The following is a 15,530-nucleotide window of genomic DNA, read 5'->3' as shown; positions in this document are numbered from 1 at the left end:
GATGGGATGGGGACATGGGAAGGGGACACATGGTGGAACGTGGGAGAGGATGCGGGATGGACATGGGGAGGGCACAGGGTGGGACATGAGGTGAGACACGGGATGGGACACAGGATGGGCATGGGAAGGGGACACATGATGGGACAGGGCACAGGATGGCCACGGGATGGGACATGGGGTGGACATGAGATGGGACAGATGGTGGGACATGGGATGGGATACGGGATGGAAACTGGATGGGACAGGGGATGGGACACAGGATGGGACACATGGTGGGACATGGGATGGACATGAGGTGGGACACATGGTGGGACATGGGATGGGACACGTGGGACACAGGATGGGACATGGGATGGACATGAGATGGGACACATGGTGGGACATGGGATGGGTCATGTGGGACACAGGATGGGACATGGGATGGACATGAGGTGGGACACATGGTGGGACATGAGATGGGACACGTGGGACACAGGATGGGACATGGGATGGACATGAGGTGGGACACATGGTGGGACATGAGATGGGACACGTGGGACACAGGATGGGACATGGGATGGACATGAGATGGGACACATGGTGGGACATGGGATGGGTCATGTGGGACACAGGATGGGACATGGGATGGACATGAGGTGGGACACATGGTGGGACATGAGATGGGTCATGTGGGACACAGGATGGGACATGGGATGGACATGAGATGGGACACATGGTGGGACATGGGATGGGTCATGTGGGACACAGGATGGGACATGGGATGGACATGAGGTGGGACACATGGTGGGACATGAGATGGGTCATGTGGGACACAGGATGGGACATGGGATGGACATGAGATGGGACACATGGTGGGACATGGGATGGGTCATGTGGGACACAGGATGGGACATGGGATGGACACGAGATGGGACCACGGAGCAGACATGGGGTGGGAACAGCTGATGGGACATGGGATGGGATGTGGGCTGGGACGTGGGCAGGTGACCCAGGACAGGCCACCGGGCGAGCCCAGCTGGGTCCCCCACCCCCCGCCGTGTCCCCGCGCAGGCGGTGCCCCGGAGCCCCGCAGCCTGACGGCCGGCAAGTTCACCTCCGGCATCACCGGGTGCCTGCGGGGGCTGGCGCTGGCGTCCGCCGGGGCCCCCCGACACCCCATCGACCTGCGGCACGGCGCGGTGGGGGGGTCCCCCGCCCCCCCCTGCCCCTCCTAACCCCCCCAAATATATTTTGGGGGGAATTTGGTCAATTTTATTCTTTTCCAAAAAAAAAAAAAAAGCCAGGAGGAAACGGTGCTTTGCTGCCCCGGGGTGACTCCGGGGGGGGGGCCGGGACCCCCAAAAATGTTTACACCCCCCTCCCCACCGGCCCCCTGAAACTGTGCCGGGACGGCCGGGCCGCCTGGGTCCCCCCCCTAGGGTGGCAGCGGGGTGGGGGCGCGAGGGACAATCGGGGTGCTGGCGGGGACCCCCCGCGGGGACAGCTATTAAAGGAGAGAGACAACCAGCGCGGCTGCCGTGTCTGGGGGGGCTGCGCCGGGGGTGGGGTGCAAGGGGGGGGGGGTATGGTATGAGTGGTGGGGTGCTATGGGGGGGTATGGTATGGGTGGTGGGGTGCTATGGGGGGTTAGGGTATGGGGCGTTATGGTATGGGGGGGTATGGTATGAGCGGTGGGGTGCGGGGGGGGGTTATGGTATGGGGGGGCAATGGTCTGGGGGTCCAGGGGTATGGAAGGGTTATGGTATTGGGGTGCAGGGGGGTATGGTGGGGGGGAATGGGGGTTGCTGGGGTGTGGGGGGGTTCGGGGGGTTATGGTATGGGGGGGTATGGTATGGGGGTGCAGTATAGGGGTCTGGGATGTATGGTATGGAGGGGTTATGGTATGGGGGTGCGGGGGGGGTATGGGATGGGGGGGTATGGGGGTTGCTGGGGGGTGTGGGTTCGGGGTTACGGTATGGGGGTGCGGGGGGGTGCAGGGGGTGCGGTATGGGGGTGCGGGGGCGTGCAGGGGGGTGCAGGGGTTGCGGTATAGGGGTGCAGGGGGGTGCAGGGGTTGCGGACACCCGCACACCCCTCCCCAGCCGTTCGCTCCGCTCCCGCCGCCAGGAGCCGCCCCCCTCAGGCCCCGCCCCCGGCGCGTCGCGCGTCGCAGCCCGTTGGCGTCAGCGCCTCGCGCCCGTCTGGGCGTCGCGCTTGTGACGTCACTGGCCTTGACGGCGGCGGCGGCGGCGGCGGCAGCGGGAGGGGCCGGGTGGGACCGGGCGGGACCGGGCCGGGGCTGTGGGCCGGGGCCGTGGGCCGGGGCCGGGGCAGGCCCGGGCCGGAGGAGGCGGCGGCGGTGGCGGCGGCGATGGCGCCGCGGCTGCAGCTGGAGAAAGCGGCGTGGCGCTGGACCGAGACGGTGCCGCCCGAGGCGGTGGCGCAGGAGCACATCGAAGCGGCCTACCGCGTCCGGCTGGAGCCCTGCCAGCGCGGCGCCTGCCGGTACCGCCGGCCCTTCCCTCCCCACGGGTCCTCTCCCCTCGCCGGGCGGCCCGCTGCCTCCCCCCCGCCCCATATCTGCTCCCTTAGGGCTGTAGGGGACCCCAAACCTCTCCTCCACCCCCTATTTGAGGGTCTGGGGGCTCCCCCGGTCCCTTCTCTGGGCCCCTCGCCCCCCAGGGCTGGGGGGACCCCACGTTCCTCCTCCGTCCCGTGAGGTTGGGGAAGCACACCGCGCTTTGTGGGTCACTCAGGGTCGATGGGGACCCCCCATATTCAGTTGTTTGGGACCCCCATTCCCCAGGGTTGTGGGGGGTCTCCCTGCCTGGCTTCCCAGATGTAGGGGGCCCACCCCGCGTTGTGGGGGACCCCTTCTCCCTGCCTGTCTCCCCAGATGCAGGGGACCTCCCTAGGTCCTGTACTCTTCCCTGGGATCCCCCTTTCCCCCCCCCCCCAGTCCTCCATCTCCTTGTTCATCCATAACCACTGTTTTGGGGGGGACCTGTGTCTCACTCTGGTCACTCTGTTTAACATTATGGGGTCCCCCTCGTTGTCCTCATCCCCCACGATTACATTCCCCCACCCCCCCAAGGGACAACAGCGTCCCTTCCGCGGGGGTGACAGTTTGGGGCCGGTGCTGGCTCTACAGGAGGAACTGCCGGGGGAACCCCAACTGTCTGGTGGGCATCGGGGAGCACGTGTGGCTGGGAGAGATCGACGAGAACAGCTTCCACAACATTGATGACCCCAACTATGAGCGCCGTAAGAAGGTATCGCTCCCCTCAGAAGCATCCCCTGCCCTTCCTGGTCCCCAGGGGAAGATGGGGACGAGGGGAGGTGACACCTCGTGTCCCCCCTGTAGCCGGGGAGTTTGGGACGTGGCTGTTTGTGTGATGCCGGAGCGGCGTTTTTCCGACAAACAGCCTTAAAGCGGCCGCCCCAACTGCTGGATTTCCGCTTGCTCCTCCGCAGCGGCGAGTGACGACTGTTGCTTTCTCTCTTACGCCAGAACGCGTTCGTGGGCTTAACGAACCTCGGCGCCACGTGCTACGTGAACACTTTCTTGCAGATGTGGTTTCTTAACTTGGAGCTCCGGCAAGCCCTTTACTTGTGTCCCAGCACCTGCAGCGAGTACGTGGCCGGAGAGGGCATCCCGAAAGACAAAGGTGGGTGAAAGTTCGTCAGCTGCAAATGGCAGTGGTTTTGCTCATTTTCTCCTAGAATTTTTCATGTTGGCGTCAGCTTTGGGATAATGTTTATTGGGAGAGTTGATGGGTGAAGCTACAGCCGCTCATCCAATCGCCACGCCGTTGTTTTTGAGTCCCTCACCCAGCTTTTGGGAACAAACCAACCTTTATCCAAGTTGTTTCTTAAATCGCGAGTGATCTGATCTGGTTGAAAAAATCTGATTTGCGTTTGTTTCTTGCCGGGCTGCTCCCCAAACTGGTTCCCACTTTAATGATGGTGGAAGCATGTGGGTTGGGGCTGATCTGTGCTACTGTGGGGCCACACTCATCCCAGAGGAGGATGAAAATTTGGGTCCCCGGTACGAATGAGGCTCCCAGTTGCCTGCACAGTGGACGTGACAGCCTCTGGTGAGGTATGGTACGGCGCTGTAGGTGCGCTCTGGGTCAGGGCGGCCCCTGAATTCTTCTGTTCCAGTTTTTGTGGTATTTTTAAATGGCGTTTCACCGTTTCGAGTAAAAAATAAGCTGTTGCTACGGGGTAGTCGGTGCACGCTGCTTAAACTCTTCGCTCACAGCTCATGCTTGGCACTGAGGGATACTTCCAGTTGGACTCGGTGACCTTAAGGGTCTTTTCCAACCTAACTGATTCTATATTTGGTCTGTGCTGGGACTTTGCTGTCATCACTGACATGAACCTCTTCAGATCTCGTGATAATTTAAAACAGCTTTGAAAAACATACCGTTTCTAATCGTTAAATTTACCTGTACGAAGGAAGAACGAGCAAATTACTCGGAACAATTATCTCTTGCCTGAAATTACTTGCTGTAACCTGTGCAACTTGTTGTTTTTACTAGACTATGAACCTCAGACCATTTGTGAACACCTCCAGTACTTGTTTGCCTTGCTGCAGAACAGCAAAAGGCGATACATCGATCCCTCTGGCTTCGTCAAAGCACTGGGCTTGGACACCGGGCAGCAGCAGGTAGGTTTGAGGCGCGCTCCTCGAGTGATTACCTTCTTTAAAGCAGCATGAAACTGCCCTTTTATGTTATTTTAACATCTCTGAGCTGGGTTCTGCTGCTCGGAGAAACACAACAGGGAGAAGCGGTGCTCTGGGTCCTTCCCGTCCGTGTGGGAGAGCAGGAGGAGCCCAGGGAGCGATGGGGTGGGGACGGGAGCTGTGTTAGTGCCTGATCGACCCTGGCACTGTGCGGGGTGGGAGCTGAAGCCGCCATGAAGGTCCTTTTGTGGCTGTTGTATAGGCTGCTCCTCCCAGGTGGGTGGTTTAGCAGGGGTTGAAGGGCCCTCGCAAGGCGAGAAGACGTTCGGTTGGGTCACCAGGAGCCAGCCAAGGTTCAACGTGAATGTGTGGGGCAGAGAAAACATGGTTAGAGAGGGGGGAGTGCTGCGGATGGGTCCTGTGGGGCTCTCACCGAAGCCAAAGAGGGCTCGGGAGAAGGGCACGGCTTGAAAATACACTTTGAGGAGTAAGAGGGAGATTGTTGGAGGAAGAGCCTGAGCGCCAGCATGCATTTCCTTGGGAGGATGCGGGAGGGGAAGGAAGCGGTCGCTACCGACCGGTGATACTAAAGGACAGCTGGGAGAGGCCAAAGCCTGTTTGTTTTTGGAAGAGGAGAGCAAAGGAGAGCCAGGGTGGGAGAGGAAGGCCCTGAGATGAGTGTGGGGAAGCTCCCAAGCCTTGCAGAAGGGGACAAATCCACAGGGCAGCTTGTCATTTTTGGGGTGTTTTTATTTTTTTTTTCTCGCCTCTAACACAAGCAGGGCCAGCTTGAATTGCATGCTGAGCTTTGAAAAACAAGCGTTAATGGGATAGAAAGCTCTGCAGGAGTGGTTTTTTTTCCTTCCAGAGCCCTACGAGGAGCGGGGCAGAAGTCAAACCACCCGGCGCGGCTGGCCGGGAGCCAGGTTAACTCCCGCCGTGGTCTCACGCTGGGGGCCTCGCACTCCTTTTAGGCAAATTCCTCTTTTTCTTTAGTTCTCCCGACTGGTCTTTTTTTTCTATTCAGTGCACGCAGGAGCCTCCGTGCAGCCTGTGTGTAGGGCTCCGGGTAATTTGCAGTAAATTAGCGACAAGGTTGTGATTGGGCTTTGTGCTGTGGCGTATTGTTAACGGACTTGGCTTTGTCTTCTAGGATGCCCAGGAGTTTTCAAAGCTGTTCATGTCACTGCTGGAAGATACTTTATCCAAACAAAAAAACCCAGATGTTCGAAACATAGTGCAAAAGCAGTTCTGTGGAGAGTATGCCTACGTCACGGTGTAAGTATTTGGTCTTCAGGAAGAACCTTTCTGTAAATATTTACACATTTTAGAAGAATTTGAGGGGGGAGGATCCCTCCTAAGAACTGAAGCAGGCAGGTAAGCTTCTACTGAAACATTTTATAAGAGTTTTTTAGCTTTTAGGTTTCCTGATTCTGTGCGCATGGTGTTGCAGTTCTCCAGTTGCGTTTAACTCCTTAATGAAAATTTAACAATTAAACCTGCAGGTGAGTTGATGGAACGTAAAGTCCTGCAGCCAAAAAATAGCATACTCGGGTGTCGTGTTTTCATTCCTGTGTTCTCAGAGCTATGGATTTCACCTCAAAAGTGACATAAAGTGGTGTATGCAAGTTGTAAGCAGGTGCTCCTGTTTTTCCTGGTAGATGCTATTATCCTGCTTACACCTTCTTGCAGAGTTTTTGTGGTGTAGAGGTGTGAACTGCATTAACTCTGACTTAACTTTTTCTCCTGGTTTTATAGCTCAAGGAGCAGTTTACTAGTGGCTGGGGAATTCAGACACATGAACCAGTGACCTGTCCTCATGTGGTTTTGTCTTTTTTTTTTTTTTTTTTTTTAAATCCTAGCTGCAACCAGTGTGGCAGGGAGTCCAAACTCGTGTCTAAATTTTATGAGCTGGAGTTAAACATCCAAGGGCACAAGCAGTTGACAGACTGTATAACGGAATTTCTTAAGGTACGAGCTCGTTGGTTTTTGAGTCCTGCTGTTCTTAGCAAGGTGTTTTAATTCCTTCCACCACTTAACAGCCTTTGAGGCCGGTATTGGAGTGAAGCAACTGAGTCGTCTCACTGAGATGCATCCAATAGGAAATGTTTTTTACTCTGGGCCAGAGCGTAGCACATGCGCATGTGCTTTAAAAAGTACTTGGAAGTCCAATGCTTAGTCAAAATACTTTCCCAGCAAAGTTGGGGAAAAAGTCCCTGCGTGCTTTGTCATGGATAGCACCGGGAGAATGGCTGCTTTTTGTGTTTCCTATGTCCGCGCTCATCTGCATAGCAACAGGAGACATTCCCCGCTATAAAATGTGCTCTCAAAAATACTAGGGAGGGCCGGGAATAGCTGCAGGAACAGCTGCAAGTGCTCTTAATTCGACTTGAAAATTTGCCTAGATCTGAAGTTAAGATCTGGCATGTTAAAGGTTCGGGGTGTGGATTCAACTAAAAATATTTAGGACAGAACTAACCTGAAACGTGACTCTGTACCTGAGCTGTCTGGCTGCTGGGCAGTGGCTCCGCTGATGCGCTCAGCAAACCGGTTGCTCGGCTTGCAGAAGGTCTGCTATGAAAAAAGACTGGTTTGTGGACACGCATTAAAATCCTGAAATGGTGAACTTCAAGTTTGTCTGCTCCTCCTGCCACTGAAACAACCCGGTGACCTTGTTTAGGGCAGTTGGAGTTCTCCTCTGGCCTAATCCTGCCACTGAATCGACTTGGGCGTAGACAATGACTCTTACATGGTGATGTTTGTGTGGCTGAGCACAAGTAGTTTCCAGGCTAAAATGTGGCTTTACATTAACTTGGTCCACATGAGCTCATAAAAGGGCGATTTAATTATTTTCTTTTTCCATAGCCCTCGCTGGTATAAACCAACTCAGTCAAGTGGGGAGCAAACCTGCTTAAGCAACCTGAGAACTAGGAATAGGGCTTGATGTGGTCTAAAATTTTTCTTAAAGTGAGAGCAGCCTATTATGGCCATGTGATAAAGTACATTTATTAGTGTGTGTTTTTAACTCGGAGATTATTTTGGAAAGCAGCTGGATAGAGACTTAAATGGTTAAAATAACTTCGGTGCTTTTCAGTCTCCAGCTGCTGAGTAGCTTGTACTGGTTGACTTTGCAGTGGTAACCTCTTCTCAAGAGCTTTCTTTCTGCCTCCCCTCCCCGCTCAGGAAGAAAAATTAGAAGGGGACAATCGTTATTTTTGCGAAACTTGTCAGAGTAAGCAGAATGCCACGAGGAAGATCAGGCTGCTGAGTCTTCCCTGCACGCTCAACCTGCAGCTGATGCGTTTTGTGTTTGACAGGTAAGCCCCTCGCTGCAGCGCGTGCTGGAAAAGCGGGAGTGCCCTGGGCTCTGTGGAAGCTCCCTGGGAAGTCGTCTGCTCTGTCTGCATTAATTTAAGAGACTGAGGATTGAGTGCTTGCGTGAGCTTCTCTGGGGATGCTGGGTGGGTTTCAAGGAGAGTTATTTTGAGGTGTGAGTTGTTATTGCTCTCCCCTGAACCAAAGCTTTGCCTCCACACAGACAAACTGGCCATAAGAAAAAGCTGAACACTTACATCGGCTTCTCCGAGCTGCTTGACATGGAGCCTTTTATGGAACAAAAAAGTGAGTTTTGTGCAGTGTGTTTCGTTAGTGGTACCCACCGCCCCTCAGCAGACAAGAGATCTGAATCCTCTTTTTGATGGAAAATTATGTCAAGAGTTGTTTGAAGCCCGCATTTCAAATAACTGCAGTCTTTGTCTGCTGCCTTGCAAAAACATTAAGTGCTAGGAGAGAAAAGACGTGTGCTGTTTCATCCAGAGCGCTGTGTGACTGCTGCTTTCCTTCCAGACGGCGTCTACGTGTATGAACTTAGTGCTGTCCTCATACACCGAGGCGTGAGCGCTTACTCCGGGCACTACATCGCCCACGTGAAGGATCCGCAGACGGGCGAGTGGTACAAGTTTAACGATGAAGACATAGACAAGATGGAGGGGAAGAAACTGCAGTTGGGGATTGAGGAAGATCTAGGTAAAACCTTTAAGTTGTGAGTGCCCTTTTAAAATAACTCTTTTCCCCAAAAAACATGGAGGCTGAATACATGGAGGCCCTGTTACTCTTAAAACAAAAGTGCTCCTATGCGTGCTGTCACATCTTAGGAGGAATGTGTGAAATGGCAATTCTGTTAATGGCAGCCAGATTTTCTTCATTTCAGCCCCGAGTTATGTGCACACACCTCGTGATCAGTTTTTCTAGTATTTTTGCTGCCCGAGTTATCAGCATCTTATCGGGGTGAAACAGGCGAGCTGCCGCTTCCTTGGCTGGTGTCTAAAAGGAGGCTCAGGAACAGATAACGAGATTACTTTCAGTTTCCTTAACACATTATATTTTTATTTCCACTGAGGTGTTTTACTTGGAGGCAGTAAAGAGTCTCCATAAAAAAAAAAAATCTTGATCTAAATAATGGCGTGGAAGCCAAAGCTGCCTGTTTTACTCGGCACTTTTTACTTCTCCTTTGCACTCTTCTGTTCTGCATCAGCTCATCTTGTGCTGGTGTCCTGGTGCTGCCCAGATAACCGTGTTCCCTGGACGAGACAGGGTCTTGATTTCTTGGAGAGCTTGGGCTGGGGCCGGACCTACGGGTTTCTTGGTCTGCAGTCGATCTATAGGAGTGGTTCAGCATTAAACTGGCATTTTGAGTGCTCGGATTTGCAGTCGCTCAGTGTTCCTTAGCACAGGACGCTTTGCAGTACCAGGAAATGGGGAAATTATGCCAGAAATTTTACTTACAGTGCAAGCAATCCATTCCTAGAAACACTGGCCCAGCGGGATGCTCATGCTTTGCTGCAGCTGGCTTTTATGAAACGTTGCCCTTCTTTAAAGCATCCTTAAGTAACAGCTTAGTGAATAGACACCCTCAGACTTACTTGCTCTTTTAGTTTGTTGTAAAACCACGTCAGCCTGAGCACGCCCTTGAGCAGGCACGGGCCTAGCCTCCCTCTCCCAGTTCCTTCCGTGCACTCATCTGCGTGATGCTGCTTTATTTTCAGCTTTCGTGCTAGTAAACACCTTCTTGCGCTTCATCACGTTGTGCATAAACGCTGTCTGCCACTGGAGCAGCTTTGTCATCCTGTTAATGTTTGACTACCGCTTGCTTCCAACCAAATTATGAAGCTGGCTAGACATCTAGTGGTGTAAGACAGAAAAATAAGCCCTGAAAGGAAATCGGAGCTTCTCAGCCTTTCTTTTTAACCTCCTGCATTACCCAGTGTAGCAAAATAAGATGTAAATAAACTGCTGTAGCCTCGATCTTGTAAAGGTTTATGCTTAACCGCCAGTAAGTGTTCTTGCTGTAATACAAGACTGCTTGTAGAATATAAGTAAAGTGTGTTTAGAAGCCTCTGCAGGCTGGGAGGCTTAATATATTTATCAATATATATTTGCCTACTCCAAGCAAAACTGAGGCTCTTCTCTGTTACAAATGCATGCAACAGCAGAAGGTCGCTAACATAAAGCAGAGGTCTGCTGTGGGAGAGTCCTGCAGCTTGGCCACACAGATGGGAGCAATTTAGAAAATATTTGGAGAAAATGCAAATAAAGAAGGTTTAGGAAGTCCCCTGGATGGTGTGGTAGGAGGCGCACGTGAATTTTTCCAGGATTTGGGAAAGACAGACACTTTTCTTAATATTTCAGGGTTCCATTTAGAGTTTGACCTATGGAGGGATTTTCCTTTATTCTTTTAAAATAAAAAAAATGGTTGATTTTTGAAGTTGCAGCTGTAGATAAGTGGTATTTCCTTGCCTGGCAGCCTGTCTGGAAACAGCAACTCTTGCAACACAAGTTTACATCGCACCACCAGCTGCTCTGAAATGACCATTTCCGTGGCTGTTTGCTCCATAAAAGCTTTGTTGTCCAACAGAAGGGCACGTGTTTTTTCACATACTTGTAAATAAGATTTTTCTTCCCTGAGGATTTGGCTGTTCTTTGGTGTCAGGACACCAGGACGAGAGGCAGAGGGGAGAAAGGATGTTTTTGTAAGAGCTGCTTTTGGCTCGGTGAGGTTTAATTGGGGAGAGAAGAAAGGCTCTTGTAGAAGGGTGGTTCAGAGCAGGCACCTAATTTTGGTCCCTTTGAATTACCCTGCCTCCAGACATGCTGGAGGGATTTGGGTCTTGCTTTGGGATACAATTTTGGCTCATGCCAAGCCCAGCGCTTGGCAAAAAGAGGCCTGGCAGAGTGCAGCGGGGAGAGGGAAGCCGGCTAGGTGGCAAACTCGTCCCGTTAACGGAGAATCAGTAAGCGAGCTTGTGTGTTTATTATGTTTTGCCTTCTGTACCGCAGCGGAACCTTCCAAATCCCAGACTCGTAAACCTAAGTGCGGGAAAGGGACTCACTGCTCACGCAATGCTTACATGCTGGTATACAGGCTGCAAACCCGGGAGAAATCTCTGACAATCGAAGTACCAGGTAAGTGAGCTTTGACTCTCTAGGCCTCACCTTGCTCCAGGTGGGCCAGGAGTCGGGGTTTTGCTCGAAGCCCCTTTTGTGACCACTGTCCACGAGCCCCCAAAGGTGCCGTATGGCAACTCAGTGTCATGACCAGTGAAACCCCCCGGGCTTTCTTAGCACTTAAATAATATTAGCCTGCTGATCCCATCCCGTGCCTCTCACGCCTCGCCGTCCTAACCAGATGGGAAAGGGTTAGGAGGAGATCAGCCCGCGTGCAGCGGCGGGAGCGTTGGGATTCGCAGCCGGGATCCCGCAGGAACCGCTCGGGTTCCTGAAGGCGAAGGAGAGCAGCGTGGTTAAATGTGATCGGCAGCACACGTACTGTGCTGGAGGTGAATAATCCTGACAGATGTCAGGTTTCTTCTGTGAGTGCTTAATCTTTGCCATATTGAGAATAAATGGCATGAAAATAAGAGGATGCAAGCCCTTAACAGGAGTTTTGCACGAGCGCCTTCGTGTCTTGCTTTAGAATGACTGGGGGTGGCAGAAATCCCTGTAGGTTTGGCCTGTGGATTTAATGATGCTTCGCGTTTGCATGCTACTTGATTAGAGAGATTAATTAGGTCTCTGGTGCTGATGGGGATGGAGGTGTGTTCCACCTTCTTCCCTCCTGCAAAGCGGGGACAGCAGAGGTGACATGTCCCCTTTGGACCTCTGCTGTTTGTTCTGGTTATCCGGATGGGGAGGGGGTAAACTGTACAGCTTTTTCCCTGCTAATAACAGCACCAAAACTTTTCCAGCCCCCCCACCACTAAAACCCACCCTCTGAGCCGCACAGCATTGGGAATTAGTGCTAATTTCTGCCTCTGTACCGCATTTTCAGTCTGTTTCCTGAGCTCTCTTGCCTTCACTTTCCTCCTACCCCTCTGCCCGAAACAATAACTCGGCAAAAGCCTCTCCACCCAGCTCCAAATTCCTGCGCAGCCCCGTGGTTGCCTTTGTTTCACGTGGAAGCCTGCCAGGGAACAGGGAGCGAAGGGCAGCAGTTGAGCAGTGTGGTTGCGGGGAGGTTTCATGCAACTGTAAATTTGAGGCATTTTGCTTTGATGCTGTTAAAAGCGGCTTTTCCAGGACAGTGGAGAGACGTAACTTGGCTCTGACCTCAAGGGGGTCAAGCTGGTTGTTTTTTAATACTGTATATTCTCCCAGCGTGGACATTGTGCTTTCTGGCTGCACAAGTGTTAACTTTTCTGGAAATATTTTAGCTCTTCAAAATACTGCTAAATAGGAAAAGGCTTCAGATAAGCAGTGTTTTCCCCCTCCCGTACACCAGCCCCGCGAGGGAAGTGTTTTATCTTCTATTTTCCCCTGCTGAGCTTTGGTTTGTTTGGGTTTTTTCCATCGGCGACAGCAAAAATTCCCATTTCCCTCACTGTTCTGTCGACACCAGGATCTGCCCTGGCTTATCTCTCGTCTCCTGAGGGCTTTTTGTCCTTGGGTTTGCAACGTGCTCAACCCCTCTCGCTGAGATCACGCGTACCCGTGGGGCTGCGCGTCGGGACAGGCTTCAGGTGTAGCCGTAGGGTGAAAAGCTCTTGCTTCTCCCCTGGGAACGACGGGTCCTTGGCAGCACAGAGGAGCTGCTCTCGGTGGGAGGCAGAGAAACGGCTGGAGCAAGAGGAATAGCAGGGAGGGATTGAAGCAGGCAGCAAAGCGTCCTGCCGCGCTCCCGCTCTGCAGCCTCTCGCCAAACCCCATCACACTTTGCGCGACCGCCAGCGCTCAGCGTAGGCTTGTTAGCAAGCAAAGGATTTCTCTTAACACCAGCAACCAAACCCGAGTAAATTATTTTCTTGGGCGCCGTTGTGTTGCGCAGGACAGTTGCATTTAATCATCTACAACCACAAATATTGGAGAGAGCAACGTCCGTGCGCTTGGCTTTCAGAAAGACTTGTGTCGGTAGCTGCGTGAGGGAATTTTTAGGCTTGCTTGTTATCCCTAGATAACCAATCGCAGGGATAATTAACATAATTGGCATTTTTCCTCGGAATGACCGCTTTTTCTTCTTTCCCAACAGCTTTTCTGCAGGAGCTGGTAGAGCGTGATAACTGCAAGTTTGAGGAGTGGTGCAACGAAATGGCCGAGATGCGCAAACAGAGCGTGGCCAGAGGCAAAATCAAACACGAAGAGGTGAAGGAGCTCTACAAAAGGTTACCCGCTGAAGCTGGTCTGTAAGATATTGTGGTAGTATTTTGTAGTAGACTGTTGTTAAGATTAGTAATGTTTTGTTACTAACCCACAACTCACTTCTGTGGCCTGAACACTTTGCTGGAAGGCATTAGCTGTAGCCCTCTCAAAGAGGAAAGCGATCGCTCTCTATTGTTGCTGTGTGCATGCTTGGGATTTGCTTTCCTGCTCTTGTTTTTCTGCCTTAACCTATTTTTCTCCTTTTTTGCTCATTCTGATGGCTTCTGCCGTCACTAATTCCCTCTTGCTCCTTCCCCATCAGTCAGTCTCCCGTGTGCTTCCATGCACTGTGACTGTTTTCTTCTGCCTGGTGAGCAGCTCGTCTCGTTAGCGGTTAGTAGCATCGAGGCAGAATAACTGGTCGGTCTCAGATTGCCAACTCACAGCGAGTTTTGGGAGCTGTTGATCCAAATTAATCAGCAGGTAACAGAGTACGAGAATGCCCGACCTCCAGCAGAAAATGACTTGATTCATCCCCACCAGTCCTTCAGAGCTCCATGTCTCAGCTTCGTAGTCCGTCCAGTGAGTGACTGGGGTTAATCCTTTCCTACTGTTCCTTGTGTTTTGTCACCTCAGCATGTCTGAGCACAAGGATTTTCATTCCCTCCCCTTATTTTTCTCTCCCATCTCCCTCAAAACAAGCGTAGGGGCTCTTGCTCTGTCCATCCAGCATGGGGAATTCCTCTCCGCTGTGTGCAGGTCCTAAAATCTCCAGGAAATTTGTAATTAAAGACTTTAAAATGTATTTAACTGTGTAGCCTGTCAGTTTGATGTTTAGCTTTTAGTATTCGTTGCTCGGTGCTCAGAACCAGCAGTGAGATCCGAGCAGCTGAGGACCAGACTCCTCGGCTCCTGTAAATGTCTGCCTCTTCAATTTATGAACCCCGGTCTGCAGACAACAGGCGCTTAACTCATGAATAGGAGGGTGTCGCAGCTCATCTTGCCGAGTCCCCACAAATCTGAGGGGTGTTAAAATGTCACCGTTAAATCAAAGTTGTGGTGGAGGTATGAATCTGCCCTGAGTCACCATTAAAAAGGAGCAGCAAGCACAACCCTGGTGCGTTTTCTCTCCCCCTTAGCAGAAACACAATAGTTTGCTCTCGGCATTTCTAACGCGACAGAGGAATAAATCTCAAAAAGATGGTTTGTACAGGTACAGGTAAAGCTCCTCTGCCCCAATTTGAAGACCTGAAGCGCTGCCCTGAGGGCACCCACGACTCGCTGCAGGGCGCATCCTGGGCGCAGCAGCTTGCTAGCGCAGCTGAAGGCAGCAGCGTTATCCCAGAGCTGCTCTGGGGCCGATCCCGCAGGACTCTCTCCGCAGCTGTGCAGACACATTTTCTGCCAGCTTCGTGTAGCCTGCCCCAGAAAAACGTACTTTCCGGGGGAGGCAGCTTTCATCCCAAACTAGCAAACCATTTCTGACAGCGTTGCAATTCTCTGGAGGTCATGGCTGTATATCTCTGATGGCGTTGCATAAGATGAAAATACTGCTGATTTATGCTGCAGAAGAGAAGAGGGTTTGAAGCCCAGCTTCACAAAGATCCAGTGCAAGCTGGAAGACAGAATATTTTCCTGTAGCTTCTCTGTTCCTTCGTGTGAAACATTACAGATTTGTGTTAATTTGATAAATGTAACTAACGGCTGCATTTCACCTCGGTTTCAGAGCTGCTCTCCTCACATCAGCAGAAAACGTTTAATTTCCTCCTAAATTCCCTCTCATCTCACGGAATTCTCAGTATCAAGAGATGTGGGTTTCACCCAAAGCTGTTTCACTGCTCATACAGACACTGACCTGCTCCTGAACCTTGGCTTTGTGCAAGGTGTTTCTCCTTCAGCAAACAAGGGCGGGCCTGCTGCTCTGTTTCAAAAAAAAGTCGTGCTCGTACTAAAAAAATTGAGCAAGTGTCTGTTTGCACTGTAAATCTTAAAATGTGCAAGTGTTTCTCACCCAGAGTAAGAGCGGCCCAGAATAACACTGAAATTTTGGGCACTGAAGGGGTGAGGCGAACGCTGACCTCGTCTCTTTGCTCTTGTTGCCTTTTATTTTTCAATTTACCCCAGTGAGCTCGTTCTGTTATAGAAAGAGCATTTAATGTATGATCATAATTTAAATATTATTATCTGTCCCTCGATGGACAATTGGAAAACCTTCTCCTTTCCTCGACTA

General features: G+C 51.9%; 2 protein-coding genes across 7 annotated transcripts in view; both read left to right on the top strand.

The window, feature by feature from the left end:
• HSPG2 (heparan sulfate proteoglycan 2) overlaps window positions 1-1,506 on the top strand; it is a 45,933-nt gene extending 44,427 nt beyond the window's left edge. For all 3 annotated transcript variants that reach the window (XM_074892999.1, XM_074893000.1, XM_074892998.1), the window contains one exon: window positions 1,051-1,506. In XM_074892999.1, coding sequence (XP_074749100.1) covers window positions 1,051-1,214 — 164 coding nt within the window. In that variant the 3' untranslated portion in view covers window positions 1,215-1,506. The remainder of the gene's footprint in view (window positions 1-1,050) is intronic.
• Window positions 1,507-2,279: 773 nt separating this feature from the next.
• Window positions 2,280-15,530, top strand: part of USP48 (ubiquitin specific peptidase 48) — a 31,163-nt gene continuing 17,912 nt past the window's right edge. For 3 of the 4 annotated variants that reach the window (XR_012632056.1, XM_074893026.1, XM_074893024.1), the window contains exons 1-11: window positions 2,280-2,484; window positions 3,131-3,251; window positions 3,491-3,647; window positions 4,524-4,651; window positions 5,823-5,947; window positions 6,532-6,640; window positions 7,853-7,986; window positions 8,208-8,290; window positions 8,516-8,695; window positions 11,006-11,131; window positions 13,191-13,340. Coding sequence is in view for 3 of the 4 variants with exons in the window: in XM_074893026.1 (XP_074749127.1) it covers window positions 2,351-2,484; window positions 3,131-3,251; window positions 3,491-3,647; window positions 4,524-4,651; window positions 5,823-5,947; window positions 6,532-6,640; window positions 7,853-7,986; window positions 8,208-8,290; window positions 8,516-8,695; window positions 11,006-11,131; window positions 13,191-13,340 (1,447 nt within the window). In the remaining variant the exon portion in view is untranslated. The remainder of the gene's footprint in view (window positions 2,485-3,130; window positions 3,252-3,490; window positions 3,648-4,523; window positions 4,652-5,822; window positions 5,948-6,531; window positions 6,641-7,852; window positions 7,987-8,207; window positions 8,291-8,515; window positions 8,696-11,005; window positions 11,132-13,190; window positions 13,341-15,530) is intronic. The other variant, XM_074893025.1, reaches the window with a different exon arrangement.

Source organism: Strix uralensis, chromosome 23 (genome assembly GCF_047716275.1).
Source record: "Strix uralensis isolate ZFMK-TIS-50842 chromosome 23, bStrUra1, whole genome shotgun sequence".
NCBI lineage: Eukaryota > Metazoa > Chordata > Aves > Strigiformes > Strigidae > Strix > Strix uralensis.
Note: the sequence above shows the minus strand (reverse complement) of the source record. Positions and strands in the feature narration are given on the sequence as shown.